Below are 15,808 nucleotides of genomic sequence, written 5' to 3'. Positions count from 1 at the left end.
CTAAGTCTTCATCTTCCTTAAGTAATGCTTTATTTTCTGTTTCTCTCCTCTCCCATCAGCCTTTGTCAGACTGTTTCTAAAGCCTTCAGCCATTACTGATGTAGTCCATATAGCTGTGGCTACCTGCCTCTGGGATGCTTACTTTGCTGTCTTTCTTTATTCCTTTTCTTTTCAAATATCAGTCTTACTGATTTCAACCCCAAGCATTTTTTTCCCTTCAGGATAGCTGAATGGTCCCCACCTAATAGATGGTGCCAGCTAAACCAGCATTACTCTAGACTACATCCACAGTTGTATATTGTAAAATTCATTATACCTGATCATTACATGCAGCTGTCCAGATGTCATTACATGCACCTGTCCAGATGTCTTTTTTACTTCCCAAAGCAAAACTGTTCATTGTGGTGTCACACACATCTTCCTGCTGCAAACCCACCAGCCAGCCACCCTTAATTCCTTGCATGCCTAAAGTAGACCTGTAGGCTTGACTTTTTCTCTGTATCAGAGATGTTACTCACTCCTTGGCAGTCACCTCCTTACTAATGGAGTGGCATTCTTTTTTTATTATTTTTGTAAAGATCTTTATTTAATTATCATGGAATGGAACTCTTTTTTATTATTTTTGTAAACACCTTTATTTAATTATCACTTAAACATTTATATAAAAGAAAACAAACCATGTTAACATGTTCACAGTTACAAATATTATACCTCACATACATGCTTTTATACAATTATCATTAATCCAACGTCAGATAAATTGTTTAATTTCTGCCTTCCCTTAAACCTCACTCCTCCTCCAAAACATTATTCTGTATGTATGTATTCCCACAATTTCCATTTTTTTCTACTTAATTTGCTCCTGCCATTTTCCTAAAGATCCCAGTTCCATTTCTTTCATCTCTATTAAAACATTCACTACGTCACATACAGTTGGTTTCCCATTTTTCAGTAATTGCTTTTCTGGCAGCCACCAGAATTAAACTTAATATGGCCTTACTATAGCTAAGCAATTCAGATCCTATATCCCAACTCAGAAAATAATTTTCTTAGTTACACCCATTTGCTCACCCAGTGTTTCTAACAGAGTACTCTGTAGGGAATTAAGTCTGCAAATTCATTACACTCCCAAAACATATGTTCACAGTTACCTCCTTCTTCCCCATCACACCTCCAACATTCGCCATTTACCTGAGGAAACATTATTTGAAGTCTGCTTGAGATATAAAAATACCTATGTAAACACTTCCAAACAAAAATCCTAAATCTTCTAGACTTTGTTGCATATTTGGGAGCTATACATGTGTCCTTCCATTGTTTCCTAGTGAATTGCTTATCAAATCCCTCTTCCCAATTTTTTCTAACCTCCTCTGATTGATTCTTATATTTATCATGCAATATTTTATAAGCCATTATAATTATCCCTTGTTTAACATCAGCTTCTGTTCTAGATTTAACTAAAATCTCTACCAGAGGTGATCTTTTACTTAGGATTCCCCTTTCCCTGTACTCTGATTGCAGTCCCTGATATAGAAGGCAGTCTCTAGTCTGCGTTCCAAATGTCTTCTTGGCCTCTTCCATTCTATTACCTTTCCTTCTCTAGTTATTTGCTTCCAGTACTTTGGTTCCTTTGCCAGTTTTCTGTAGTAAATTCCAGCCACCCTCCTGAAGGTTTTCCCTACCCTTAATTGCATTCATCCCTATTGGCAGAATCTGCTTTCTCCATTTTTACATTGACTTAGTTCTTAGAGTACTTGATGCTACTTTATTAATATAATATTCTGTATTGCTGTTGTTAATCTCCTGAAAAATCTGCATCCAAAATCCCCCTTTCTCCTTAATTCTTGAAATTCACCCCTGCTTCATCATCATCCCTTTCCACTTTGATTTACAGTTTTTTACTTGTGTTATACATCTGGGTCTATATTAGGTTGCTGAAATGGAATTCCATTGAATACTTAATCATCGACCTGTAATCAGAGAAACTTGCTTCAACGATTTGCTGAATTCACTAAGCGCTACGGACAAGTACAGAACTTTGCCTTTTCTCCACTGTAGTGTAATCTCGGAGTTGGTATATGTAGTTAGGGGAGTGTGGGGGCAAAGCTCCCCACTTGGGTGGGTTCAATTTAACTGTACGTTGGTCTGTTGTGCTTCAGGCAACTATTTCATTGCCCTTAGTAAATTCAGCTGACACAATTTTCACTGATTATGGGTCGATGATTAGTTTCTCGCTAAAATGCCATTTCAGCGAACTAATATAGACCCATGCATCTGAGCTTTAACTGTGTAGCTCTAAAGTATCCCTTCAAATCAGGTAATCCTAAACCACCTTGTTCTATTGGAAGGATAAACTTCACCCACTTGACTGTTGCCCTGTTCAGCTCTTAGATAAAATCCTTCAACTTTTTATTAATTACTGTCCACAACTTCTCCTCTGGTTGATAAAAAATGTGCCTGACCTGTTTATAAAACTAAAGAGACAAAAACGTTTTCCACTGTTTGTATCTTGCTATCCATATCTATAAATAAAAATTTCCAATTTCTCAGTTTTTGTGTTATGTTGTGTTTAGCCTCTTCCCACATATCCTTAGCTGTCATAAAAGAATCCTTTTTAACCCATACTGCTAAGTACTTCATTATACTGTAACCCCACAAATATGGATATTGCTGAACCATTTCTTGTCTGGATACATTTTGGTTTGTCTTCATTAATTTTATATCCTGAAAAAAAAGTTGAAACTGCTTCAGAATGTTCCACAACACCAAGATGTCTTTTTCTGGTTTGTTCAGGTACAAAGTAATATCATCTGCAAATAAAGCCAACTTTTTGTGATTGCCATACCAGTAATATGTTTGAATTCCTGAGTCCCTTATTTTCTTTGCCAATAGCTCTAAATATAGTGCAAATAACAAAGAAGAAACAGGACACCCCTGCTTGGTTCCTCTGTTCAGACTCAACTTATCAGAGAGGAACCCTTCCACTTTAATTTTTGCCTCCAGTGCTTCATATATCTTCCTAATTAACCTTATTGTTGGATTGGGGGAACCAGCCATGGTGGTGCAGTGGTTAACGTTGTTGCCTCACAGCAAGAGGTTCTCCAGTTCAATTCTCTGCTGGAGCACCTTCTGTGTGGAGTCTGCATGTCCTCCCCACAGTCGAGTGACGTTTAAAGACATACAGGTAGGTGCGTGCATGAATGGGTGTGCCTTCTTTGAAAGTTGGGCATCGAGCTGGCACCTCAGCACCCGTAAAAATCCATTGCCAATCATTAGCAGACTGGAATTCCACTGTGGTGACCCCTAACCGGGAAAATCCGAAAGAAGAAAAACTTGGATTTGGGAATGCAAATGCTTCCATTGTCTTTTGCATAAAATCCCAGCTTACTCTGTCGAATGCTTTCTCTACATCAAGACACACCAACAACCAGAGCCAGATCATGGTCAAATGGGACTCTAGGCAGAGTAATGGATCAGGCCACCCCCACAGCAGGCCTTCCCTGGTAGCACCCCACCCCCAGCCATTGCAGTACACCATTATGTGGCTATTTATCCCCATTTATCATAAACACTGTTCAATTCTGTCAGTGTGCATACTATTTTCTGCTTAATTTCTACAATGATTGGAGATATTTAAAACATTTATTTCAAATTTTATAGCACAAACACTGATAGCCATTTGCTAAACAAAACAATACAGTCTCACAATGAAAACAGACTTGGCATGGACAGTAAGCTTCTCTGCCCTTGAAACTCGCATTCATTGAAACCACATTGAAACCCACACATTCAAATAAAATGCATCCGGCCAGTGGTGGATTAAGTTTACCTTTGGGCCATTTTCAAACCATACGTCCTTTGCACACACTTTTATGACCATACATACATCCTGATTGTATTATATTATATTCATTGCATAACACAGCACCACTTGTTAATGTGTTTGAATTTGCAGGTTTGAACATTTTTCCAGTAAGCAACGAAATAAAAAATATGAACCAATAATGACTGAACTACCCATTACAGAACATCTCAACTACAAAAGGCCACCCTAGCTTCTGTCATTACAGTCCACCAGTATATGTCAGTATACACAATCTCTGCTGAAGTAAAAGGCATCTGAATAATTCCACATTAAAGAGATCTATAACTAATGAAGGGGTTGCTACTCATGTTCATGTTCAGTGTTTCATGTACAAATTCAGTGCCTGCTGCCCGTGAAGAATAAATTGCCATGTTAATTTAAAAAAAATTGGTAAGCTGATAATATTGCAATCCTTACCTGATAATATTGCAGTACAGAATGGCTGTCAAGCCATCAACAGGTTCATAGTTACTAAGCATCTCATCCGAAGTAAGATACACTCAGGAGTGCAGCACTGCAATATCAGCACTCCATTTTACATGGTGGGGGAATAGAACTCACAGCCTTCTGCAGTAAAGGCAAGTAAGCTACCTGTTGTGCTACTAACGCTGATTTCAAAATTTATAACACACCGATGATGGCCATTTACTAAACAAAACAGTTACACATTGAAAACAAATTCTGCATGAGCAACAGTGAGCATATCTTCCCTTGAAACTCAACATTCCTTGAAAATGCACAGAACCTGTACGTTCTTTGAATATGCAGAAAGTCAACATTCTTTGAAAATGCACAAAAACTCAACAGTCCTTGAAAATTCAGTGGAACTCAATGTTTTTAAAATGTACAGAAACTCAACATTCTTTGAAAAATCACAAACTCAACAGGCCTTGAAAATGCACCAGCTGATGACAGTTTAGTAGCTGGTGCTCTAGGGTCTTGTAATAAAGGTACAGTGTTTGAGCCTGAATAAGTTATCCAAGCTGCCATTCCTAACTGGGGCATTTCACACATACACACACACACACACACACTAGCCTGCTCTCTGTGTTCTCTCATCTCTTTTATCTGGAACAATTCTCCTTAAAAATACCTAACCCATTCTCTGTAAAAATCCTGTGCCCTTCACTCCAGTGTTTAAATATGCATGCTTCTTTAGTATGATGCATGCACAGATGATACTAAGGATGCACTCTGCACGTGTCCTTAAAGAAGAAGTGCAATGCATGCAGAGTGTGTTTAAGAAGAAGTATAAGTTTTGTGGCAACCCCATGGCAAGTGCCCCCCCAATCCATCGGGCCCTAGACAACTCCCTAGGTTGACTAGTGCTGGATCTGGCTCTGCAAACAACAGCAGTATTTTTTTATATTCTGCTTCCCTCTGGATCATCATTGATCAATTTTGGCAACATCTTTCCCTTCTTTTAGCTATTATAGATGTAAACACTTTATAATCATGGCTTAAAGTTGAAATGGGCCTGTATGAAGCTGGGTCTGATAGGTCTTTACCATCTTTAGGTATTTCAGCCACTGCAGGTTTCTTCCAGGATGTTGGCACTTCCATTCCTTTTAAAATACTGTTAAACCAAACCTTGCAGGTCTTTATGCACTATTTTTTATTGTTGTATTTATTGGACTTTGAACTACTGACTATGAAATCAACATTTCTTAATATTCTGAGCCCATGTTTTCAATATTTTATGCATGAATCTCTACCTCACTAACTCTGACACTGCTATTGTGCATGTGTTTCCAAAATGTTATTTTGTACAGCAGATGTGAAATCTCATTTTAAAACTAACTTAGACAAAAACATGCCAAACATCTTGATGAATAACCATGTGCTGATTATTTTGAAACTTTAACCCTAAAGTAATGTTAAGCTGCAGAGTTAGGAGTCAGTATTTAACTTCACAATTCTTCATAACTTTATACCAAATATACAAGTTGCCATGTATAAGACCTCAGCTCATAAACAACTGTACTGCCCTTGCACATTTCCAGTTCAAAATGTACTTTTAAACAAAAGACATTAAGCGGCTGCAGTTGCTGTGAAATCAGCTCTTTAGATGAAATGGTGCTATAACATTTCAGATTTCATGTTATACACCCACCAGGAGAGTAACTGTTCTGAAGGTTTCTTTCCAGTGTTTTAATAACTGCCAAGTTGCGAGTCTGCATTTAATTAGACAAAAACACAGTTAATTTATAGTTCAGCATTTTATGCCAAACCTGCAAACTAATTCTTTTATGGGACCTCATTTCATGCACTACTGAACATCCTTGTTCATTTTCATCCCAAAAGCTGACTTCAGACAAGCAGCTTGAAAAAGCAGAAAGCAGCTATGAAATCATCTTTATAGGTTGAAATTGAAGAAGGACGTAACTGACTTCATGATATAACCCTGTAAGATGGCAGTCACAATGTTCTGGGTTTGATTCTGCTGTCTTTTGTTAGCAAACTTGGTGGCATTGCATAATTTACTTAAGCAATGAATGCTGGTAGTTCGCTTTTCAAAACAGTCACCTGAGCCTATTAATTTCACACAGTTAGATAAACAATTGGTTTCTGTATAATTAAATGATTGCCTTCTTTTCATTGTTGTGCTATTTTTTTGTTTTTTCCCTTTTAAATATAAATATTATTAGACATTTCCTTCTCATCTTTGTATAAGGGGATGGGGACCAATAATGATCTCTGGTGAGGTCTATGGCTCATTCTTGAACCTTGAACCTTGATTGCAGGAAGATGATAGCACCACAGGATATTAGTATATATTACCCTTTATCCTGCCATGACTTGGTACCTATGTACAAAACTGACTCATTTAATACTCAACCTGGATGTCAGGCAAGCCTTAGTTGTAGTGCACTGAATTCTTGGGGGAAGTCTCCTTTCACTGAAATGCAGCTGTTATGGGTGTATGAGCTGGAGAAAATGTGTTTACAAGAAAAAGACCTCTTTTTGTCCACTGACCATCTTTGGAAGCATTTACAGATCGTGCTTAGTATAGCATATATGAATTGCCGTAGTACACATGATCGCTTGCACAGTAGTACAACAGAGTACTTACTGGACGCATTTGCAAAGGCCATGCCCACGGACTGCTGATTTTGTGTTACATTGATAACCCTCACTACTTAGCTGCATATCAGTAAGCTTGTGAACAGAGAGGGTTACATGGTACACAAGGCCATGCTTTCTGGCCTTGCACAATAGACACGTGTGTAAGAATTGTTGCCATCCACTTATTGCTTATATAGATATAGTTCTGTTTATTTCACATTAAACTGTTAGTAAAAAACTGCAGCTGTAATTAATGCCATACACTCTGCTCCAAAGAAGTCGTGTTCTTGTAGTTTTATATTTAATTTAATAAACTGAGTATTATGGCCTTTTTCAAAACTGTTCATGGCTCAACAAGGATCATTGCATGTCACAGTTTCTCAGTTGTAAGTATGGGCCACAATGCCATTTGCTTTTCTCTCAACAGATGAAGGTACTGGGAAGGAGAAGAGATGGCACATTCCAGTGAAAGTGTAAGGTACTACTTTGGGGCAAAGAGTAACTAGGCCCCTTGACTTGTTAAGACTTCTCTAGGGCAGTCTGACCACCCTTATACATTATCAGGTTTTCAAAAAAGGGCAGATTTATATGTGTAATTGAGTAAGTAAGACTTCCTTTTTGCCTACAAACTTTAGTTTGTGCTAGCATTAATTTTAGTAAGTTATATTCTGTTCCACCATTTACAAATATTTTCGTAGTGCTTTGAGTTGTAATGTTGGAATTTTTTTAATAATATCCTAATTAAGGTAGTGAAGTATCACTCAACAAAGATGCCTGTTGTCATGATGCCTATCATTTCCATGAAAAACCTTGCTAAAATTTAACTGTTAGTGTGTTCATTTGGTCTGCTTTTCTGTCTGTTTTGTGAGGGAGGTGTCATTTTTTTCCATTCTGGGATGTGGATACTGAATAGCATATAGAGCTGCAGAATACTATGCAATGTTTTGCTTTGGTGTGATAGGAATGAGGTGCCTAGACAGACACAGGATACAGACACTTCAGGAGAAAAGTAAGACACAGAAAGTGTCATAACCATAGAAATTTCTGAAATAATATTGTATTAATCCAAGGATGCTATAATACACTGAAAGGTCTGCCTAAGAAAGCTCTTTCTTCACATACAACAATACAAGATGCACCCTCTACTGATGTGAGATGTGCTGAAAAGCATTTACTTTCATATGGGCTTGAAGTTTGAAATGTACTAGGTCATGAAAAGCAGGTGAGAGGTACAACTTTAAAGATATATTCAATACCATTTGTTAAATTTATTTTGTGTCATGTCGCATGTCTGTTTTATTTTTATTTTTTGTTTTCCTTTGTTTTGTGTTGATATTTGTTAGTTTTGTTTGTTTATTTGTTAGTTATTTATTTGGCATAATAAACTGTTATGGTCCTAAATGGGCCATGTTTAAAACAAACCATTCAACAATGCCGGAGAGTAGATAGTATTTACCTCAATAATGGTAGTCTCTTTTCGGTTGTTTTTAACTCTCAACTCAGATGATGGAGTGAAGCCAACGCCAACGGTAGAGGCGCAGCCCTATTTTGATGGAGATGGTGAGTAAACATTTGAGTTTGTACATTTTATACATAATGTATTTAGCAGCAATTTGTAAAAACTGATATATTTTCTTAAGGTTACCCAACTATTTCTTTGTTTAGTACATAAACATATATAAGTAATGTACACACAGAGATAGGCAGACAGATGTGTATGTGTATACATACACACACACACACACACACACACACACACACACACACACACACACACACACACACACACACAGTTTCTGTGTTTATATCTTGCTGCCAGGTTACCACATAGCATTCATGCATATAGCAGGCCACACTCAGGTCTGCTGTTTGTAGAGAAGTACAACCAGTGGCAAATCTACCTACAGATGCTGTTAGGACAGAGTTGCTAATAAATTATCTATATTCAGATAGTGCAATGTCATGTGACAGTCATTATCTCTTTTACTGTTCTCTCACTACTATCATCACACTAGACTTATTTCCTTCAACAAAATAAACAAATAATTCAAGTTAAAAGATGTTTTGCACAGTTGGAAAGTATGTCATATACTTCCGTTTCTTTAAACTTTGTCATTTGTGAGCTTATAGAATACACACACTGAATCAGTAGTGATGTATCGAGAAGCCCCATTACATAGGTAAGGTAGAGAAAAAGACAGAAAATAATAATATAATAATATAATATAATATAGTGTAATATAATATAATGTAATTATATAATATAATAATAAAAAGAGAGGAATTCATTTCTTTCCCATATTCAAACTACCCCAGTACCCCTATACCTTCAAAACCTTATTCCACTCTTATCTCGCTTCCAAATGGGAGTGCTCTTGCTCCCACCCCTCCTAATCTTTCTGTTATACTTGCACTATCATGTATACCTTCTCTAAACTCCAACTAACTCTGAGACATCCTGTCCTTCCCCTTCTCCTTACTCCTTTAATTTCCTTCTCTCCCTCTTTTTTCACTTTAAATATTGTAGACTATCTACCTCTGAAATCTTTATGCTTAATGTACCATAAACCTATGACCTTGGCATACTATGCAAACTGTTATTTTGTCTCATATAAAATTGTTGGTAATAACCCAGCTGATTTTTATATTTGTAATACCCTGTATTAGTCTTGATTGTATGTACATGGAGCTTTTCTCCTCGGGCCTCCATTGAAAAAGGGCTCACTCTGGCCTAATGGACTTTCCCGGTTAACAAACTGCAAATAAATAAAGGAATCAGTTTAATGGGGTACATAAATGCATGCCTGTGCACACTCACATGCACAAAGGAAGTAGAGAAAGAAAGGTTATTTGATGCAGCACATGGGGAAACAGCTTGACCTTTTCAACTCAGAAGTAGTAAAGCCATCAATAAATTTCCCATCAGTCTGTAGTCAAATATTTCTGATGTGTTCACGTATATCTTACAGTTTCTGGTTATATAATACCTTCTAAATGGAATAGCAGAAATATTGTATTTAAAAAATAGAACATTATTGAAGTCTAAAATGTATATGTAGGTAAACTACCATTCTTTTTGTAGGTTGCATTAGGTAGAATAAGTTCTCTGTTGTAGTGCATTATTATCCCTTTTTCATATTTGTTAAAAAAAAAAGGGAATTGTAGTTTTATCCATTTATAAATCAACTAGTGGGCATTTTCATATATTACATACTCGTCAGTTTTAAAATGATGTTTTGAACAATTCTTACATTCATAGTAATTTGCTGTCCTCTTTGATTTTTTAAACATTTTCATATTTGTTTATCAAAAACAGAAAAAGAATATGTTTACCGTTTTGCCTTAACAAAACATTCATAACAAACACCAGTAAAACACCACTATTTTTATATTTATTTTAATGTAGAAAATCTTTTGTAATTTTACAAACATTTCATTAATGAGCAATGTTTACACTGATGGTATTCTGTTTGTTTGTTCAGTTTTAAAGTTATGCACATTTGTTTTTCAATATGGAGACTTATTGTTTTGCTGTTTTCCTTTACTAATATGCAGTTCCCTAAACATTTGTGTGATAAATTATGATACAGTCATATAATTTGGTTTGTAAATGTGCTCATGTTGAATAATATGGTTGCAGCACAACTGCGAATGTTTTAACTGATTTTGACAAAGTGCCGTTAAAATTTTTGTTCTTGTCAGAGAAGATAGTATATTCATTATTTGTATGCTTACTTTGAAAGTCAAATGAATGATAATGTTCATAACTGCCCCTTTTGACCCGGAGATCCTGCCAAATATACCTGCAACTAGAGAGCAGTTGCTGAAATTATATTCCTTTGGGTTTGTTTTTCGGCAGCTAGTTGATTGAAAATATGTAAATGTTACTTGTGGAAACAATTTCTCATTCTATCATGATGATTCTAGCACATTTTTATTTATTTTACACACACACACACACACACACACATATATATATATATATATATATATATATATATATATATATATATATATTTATTTATTTATTTTTTTATTTTTTTTTTAATTTAACATTTGTTTTACCAGGATAGTACGACTGGACAACTAATACCCATCTTCAGTGGAGTCCTGGGGAGAAAAGCTCCAAGAAGTTATAGTTGAAATACATAGGTTATTAAAGATTAACATGAGGTAGAATGCTGATATTTAGGCAGGTGTAACAGTTGAATGCAATAATAATAGTCGGATAACGAGTGGTAGAATGTTAACATGTAAAAGGCAGATACAGTTAAATGCAAACAGTCAAATGGTATACTATCTCATAGCTCAATCAGCAGATCACAAATCTTACAGTATTTGTACAATGTACGACCATAATGTACTCAGAGTAAGTACATATTTACAATATTTACAAAGTTGTGCAATGCACATAGGTCGTCCAAAAAGATTGTGAGAAGTAAGCATCAGAGCATTTGTATATATATATATATATATATATATATATATATATATATATCCATCCATCTATATAGCCATTTATACATATATATATATATATATATATATATATATATATATATACACACACACACACACACACACACACATACATACGTGTGTGTGTGTGTGTGTGTGTGTGTGTGTGTGTGTGTGGGTCTACTTCAGAAGACCAAAATGCCAGAAGACCGACTTTCAAAATCCCTATAAGAAATTTGAAGTTCTGAAACTTCAAAATGTAGAAGCAGACCTATATATATATATATATATATATATATATATATATGTGTGTGTGTGTGTGTATATATGGTACTGTGTTACACAAACTGAGGATGATACTTCATTTCACTGAATTTTATTTACAGAAGCCAGTATATTTCTGCTTTAGCTAAATCATTCAGTGAAAAAAAAGAAACACAGCCTCAGTGTTTTTTTGCTTCTCTTTCCCTGCTTGAATCAGACTGTAGTTTGTATCTCCTTCTAGTCTAGACACAAGCATATCCAGAATATTTAATCATCCAAGAATATCTATATCTCCTGTCTCTGTCAAATTGCATCATTTATTCTCGTCCCACTACCTCCTCTTCTAACAAATCTCTGCCCCATACCACTACCTAATGATAGCCTGTTCCACTAAACTCTCACATCTCTATGTGAAATTGCCAAACCTTCTTGTCACTTTCAGTTCTGTAATCTTTATTCTTCTAATTATATTGCAGTGGTGGTGCTGGGTAGCGTTGTCGCCTCACAGTAAGACATCCTGTTCACTTCTCAGCTAAAGTGTCTTCTGTGTGGAGACATGCGTGAATGGGCATGCCTTCGTTGAAGGTTGTGCTTCAGGGATGGCAGCTTGGCACGTAAAAATCTACTGCCAATCATTAGCGGACCGGAGTTCTGCTGTGGCGACCCCTAACCGGGAAAAGCCAAAAAACACAACAATCTTTATTCTTCTAATTAGATCTAACTGAACCCAGCCCCAGCTCATACCAACTGTATTCCCTCTGTCCCCTGCTAAATGCCAACAGCATCATAAACGAATTAGACTTAATTATTGCATTCCTCTCCACTTACTCGCAAGACATAGTTACTGTCACAAAATCCTGGCATAAGGATGACAGTTCCAGAATTCAGTACTTCTTCCCCCTGGCTATAATTACACCTTTGACTCCAGGCCAGGTAGTAGATCTGGTAGAAGAACTTTACCCCTGTATAAATTCTACCACAAAATGTTTACAATTGCACATCCATACATTACCTCAGACTGTGACCCTAACATGGTAGCTGTAGAAATTCCTGCTATTAGGAACAACCCATTCCTTTTTGCAGTGGCCTGTCAGCTATCATTCTCTTCCCTTAAAATATTTCAGGCACTATTTCAGAACATTATTTCTGCTTTTGGAAGGTTAACTTTTAGATTGTGGATCTTTATTCTGGTGACATCTCTAAATTTCTAGCAGATCTCCAACCATCCAATTTATCAGAGATTACACTCATCCTAAGGTACACTCAAAGCCATCTCCATTCTTAATCCCATCTTAAGGTATTATCAACATTTCTTCTGCAGCCATTCACCCACCCCCATCCAGTGACCACTGTCCCTTACCTTTAGTGTTAATAACTTAGCTCTAAAATATCCAGTCAAACTTTTCTCATTTAGATGAAAATCCTCATCTAGCATTTCTAGTGCTACTGAACACTCATCCATACCCTCCTTCATCTTCAAGAAAAATTCTTTCCACTAATTACTAGAATGTACAAACACAATAAAAATGTTTGTCTTTCTAAGGAACTAAACATTTTCTATACATTAGAGACGAAACCTGGAATAAGTGAGTCTTTTTAAGGAACTAAACATTTTCTGTACATTAGAGATGAAACCTGGAATAAGTGGAAATAAATAAATAAACAAATATATTGTATAGCATTCACACTACTCTGTAACCTTTCCAAACAATCCTTTGAAAGACAAAAAGCCAACCATCTCCAGTCTAAACAGATTTGCTTAATGGAAAAGAAAAACTTAACACTTCTGTAATGACGTCTTAAGGGACATTTCAGCTAACACCCTTTAATACATTCAAGGCCAGCTGTCTTGTTCTGACATTATTTGGGGTGGTCAGGAAGTAGTTAAGCATCTATGATGGAACTCTCAGCACATTTTATAACAGATAGAGAATGGTTCTTACAAAAAGAATTTACACTATCCTATCAGTAAGATGGAGGAGGAGTAGCAGATCTGGGTCTGCAATGATCCTAAATGCATGGTTATGAAGAATAAGGGTGAGTATGAATTAAAGATTGTTACTTCTGTGAAGTTTAATTACATGGCTTGTTTCAACTGTTTTAGAAGTAGATATAATGCTCAATACTGCACCAAAGATAAAGTGACGGTCACTGCATATTCTGATACTCAAGCCATGAGAAATGTCCTGTCTGACAAATTTAGCCAATTATTTTCCTTCTCTCACAACCAGATGTCCTCTCCCTGGAATATTTCAACAGTTCTTTCTCAGACACTTGAAGCTGTTACAATAACTAAAAAAGATCAGCTGTATGGGCCTAGACAATATACCTGATTGCCTTATTGTTAGAACGAAGCACATTTCTCCAGAACCTTTTTAATCTCAACATCTGTATAGATTATGTACCTGAGCTCCAGAGATCAGCTGTTTTGGTGCCCCTAAATAAGGCCAGTGTCATCACTGGACTTGGAAGTTATTGTTAAATTAGTATCACAATTATTATCTTTAAAACTATGGAGTTAATTTTGGCCAGTCTCGTTTACAGCAAAATTTGTAATTTTGGTCAGTCTCATTTACAGCAAAATTAGTAATTTACAAACATTTAAATCTAGTCAGCATGGTTTTGTAAAAGATAGGTCTTGCTCAATTTGGTTGGCTTCTTTGAGGGTGTAAATTATCTCACTGACAGGGGTCATTCTGTTCTTGACATTTTTCATTACTTTGCTAAGGCAGTCAGTAGGATTCTCCATGCAGGCATTGCAGATAAATGTACAGAATTAAATATTAACTTCTATATTACCAAGTAGAATGCTTAGTCGCTGATCATTGTTACAAATTAAGAACTGGTGGAATGTACTCATCTAATAGATTAGTCACTAGTGGAAACCTCCAATGCTCTTTGCTAGGTTGGCTTCTCTTTGGCATTTACTTCTGTGATGTAAAGTCAGATGTTCGAGGTTTGTAGTTACTGTAAACTGGGTGTCATAACTGATTCCCCCCACAGACTCTTAAATTGTCCAAGAAGAGCTATATAGTATCAGCACCTAATGTTCTGGCCATGGCCTTAGATTTAATGCAAAAAGGTGTATTGTAATCATGATGTCTTTCTTAGTGATTGTCACATAAATGGAACCCCCATATAAGGTCATTAGAGATCAGGCCAGTGACCACTTTCATCAGCATCAAGTATCAGTTGCAGTTAAAAAGTAGTTTTCCATTGTGTAGGCACATATCAAATATATTTCCTTAGGATCCATAGAGGACTTAGTCCCCATATTTTCCTGTTTTTTTAAGGCTGATCATTGAATGCATACTTCGACCTGCGGACATTGAAAATAGATAGGCCATTAAAACTAGGTACATCTGTCAAAAAATCTGAACAAGCAATTAGCATAAACTGAATTTAATGCTTCAACAACAAGACACATGTTTAAAAACAGAGATAAAATGATTGAAAAGAATATGAGCACATTATCAAAGAGACAGTATAAAATCATTAGGCTTTAATGAACTGTACTGCAGATTTCTATAACACAAGGTCATTTATCTTTGCTTCTGAAAAAGGGAGACATAAGATTTGTGTCCTCTTTCTATAAATTATTGGTGCCACAAATATATTGGTCATGCATTGTGGTTTTCTGTGTACTAGACACATAAAAATCTTTCAAAAAATCACGTGTTGAGGGGGATTCAGAAAATCATGTGAATGGGTAAATCAAGCCTGAAAATAGGGACAGTCCTCCAAAAATAGGTATATCAAATGTAGGGGTAAATCAGACATCAAAACAGAGACATTCCTCCAAAATGGGGCAGTTAAGACATTTGACTGAATTTAATAATCCAGTTGTTATATATTTTGACAAACAAGTATCCCATCTTGAAGTACTTCAACACTTCCTAATCAAGAGAATCAATGAGCTAGGCTGCCTTAGTAAACCAGAAAGCTTTTTAAAGAAATCACTTTTTTTCTGTCTAATCCTGACTTCTTTGTGGCAATCTCTGTCTTGTCTTTTAGGCTGACCATGTTTTACTATATATTCTCCACCTTGGAAGCACTGCTAATGTTAGAAACACACTCAGATTACATCATAACATAGTAAGTAGGACTTTGTGATTGGTTCTTTAACCTAAGAATTCCTGAACTGTGATAAAAGCT

General features: G+C 36.1%; 1 protein-coding gene across 5 annotated transcripts in view; it reads left to right on the top strand.

Moving 5' to 3' along the window:
• SMOC1 (SPARC related modular calcium binding 1) overlaps positions 1-15,808 on the top strand; it is a 1,430,756-nt gene that overhangs the window by 696,928 nt on the left and 718,020 nt on the right. For 2 of the 5 annotated variants that reach the window (XM_044074027.1, XM_044074029.1), the window contains exon 6: positions 8,402-8,491. The exons of 1 other annotated variant lie outside the window; for it this stretch is intronic. In XM_044074027.1, the coding sequence (XP_043929962.1) occupies positions 8,402-8,491 (90 nt within the window). The remainder of the gene's footprint in view (positions 1-8,401; positions 8,492-15,808) is intronic. 2 more of the 5 variants (XM_044074030.1, XM_044074028.1) reach the window with 1 other exon arrangement.

The sequence above is a fragment of the Protopterus annectens genome, chromosome 6.part0 (genome assembly GCF_019279795.1).
Source record: "Protopterus annectens isolate FY-2018-M chromosome 6.part0, PAN1.0, whole genome shotgun sequence".
Classification (NCBI taxonomy): domain Eukaryota; kingdom Metazoa; phylum Chordata; order Ceratodontiformes; family Protopteridae; genus Protopterus; species Protopterus annectens.
This window is presented reverse-complemented; position numbering and strand designations above follow the sequence as displayed.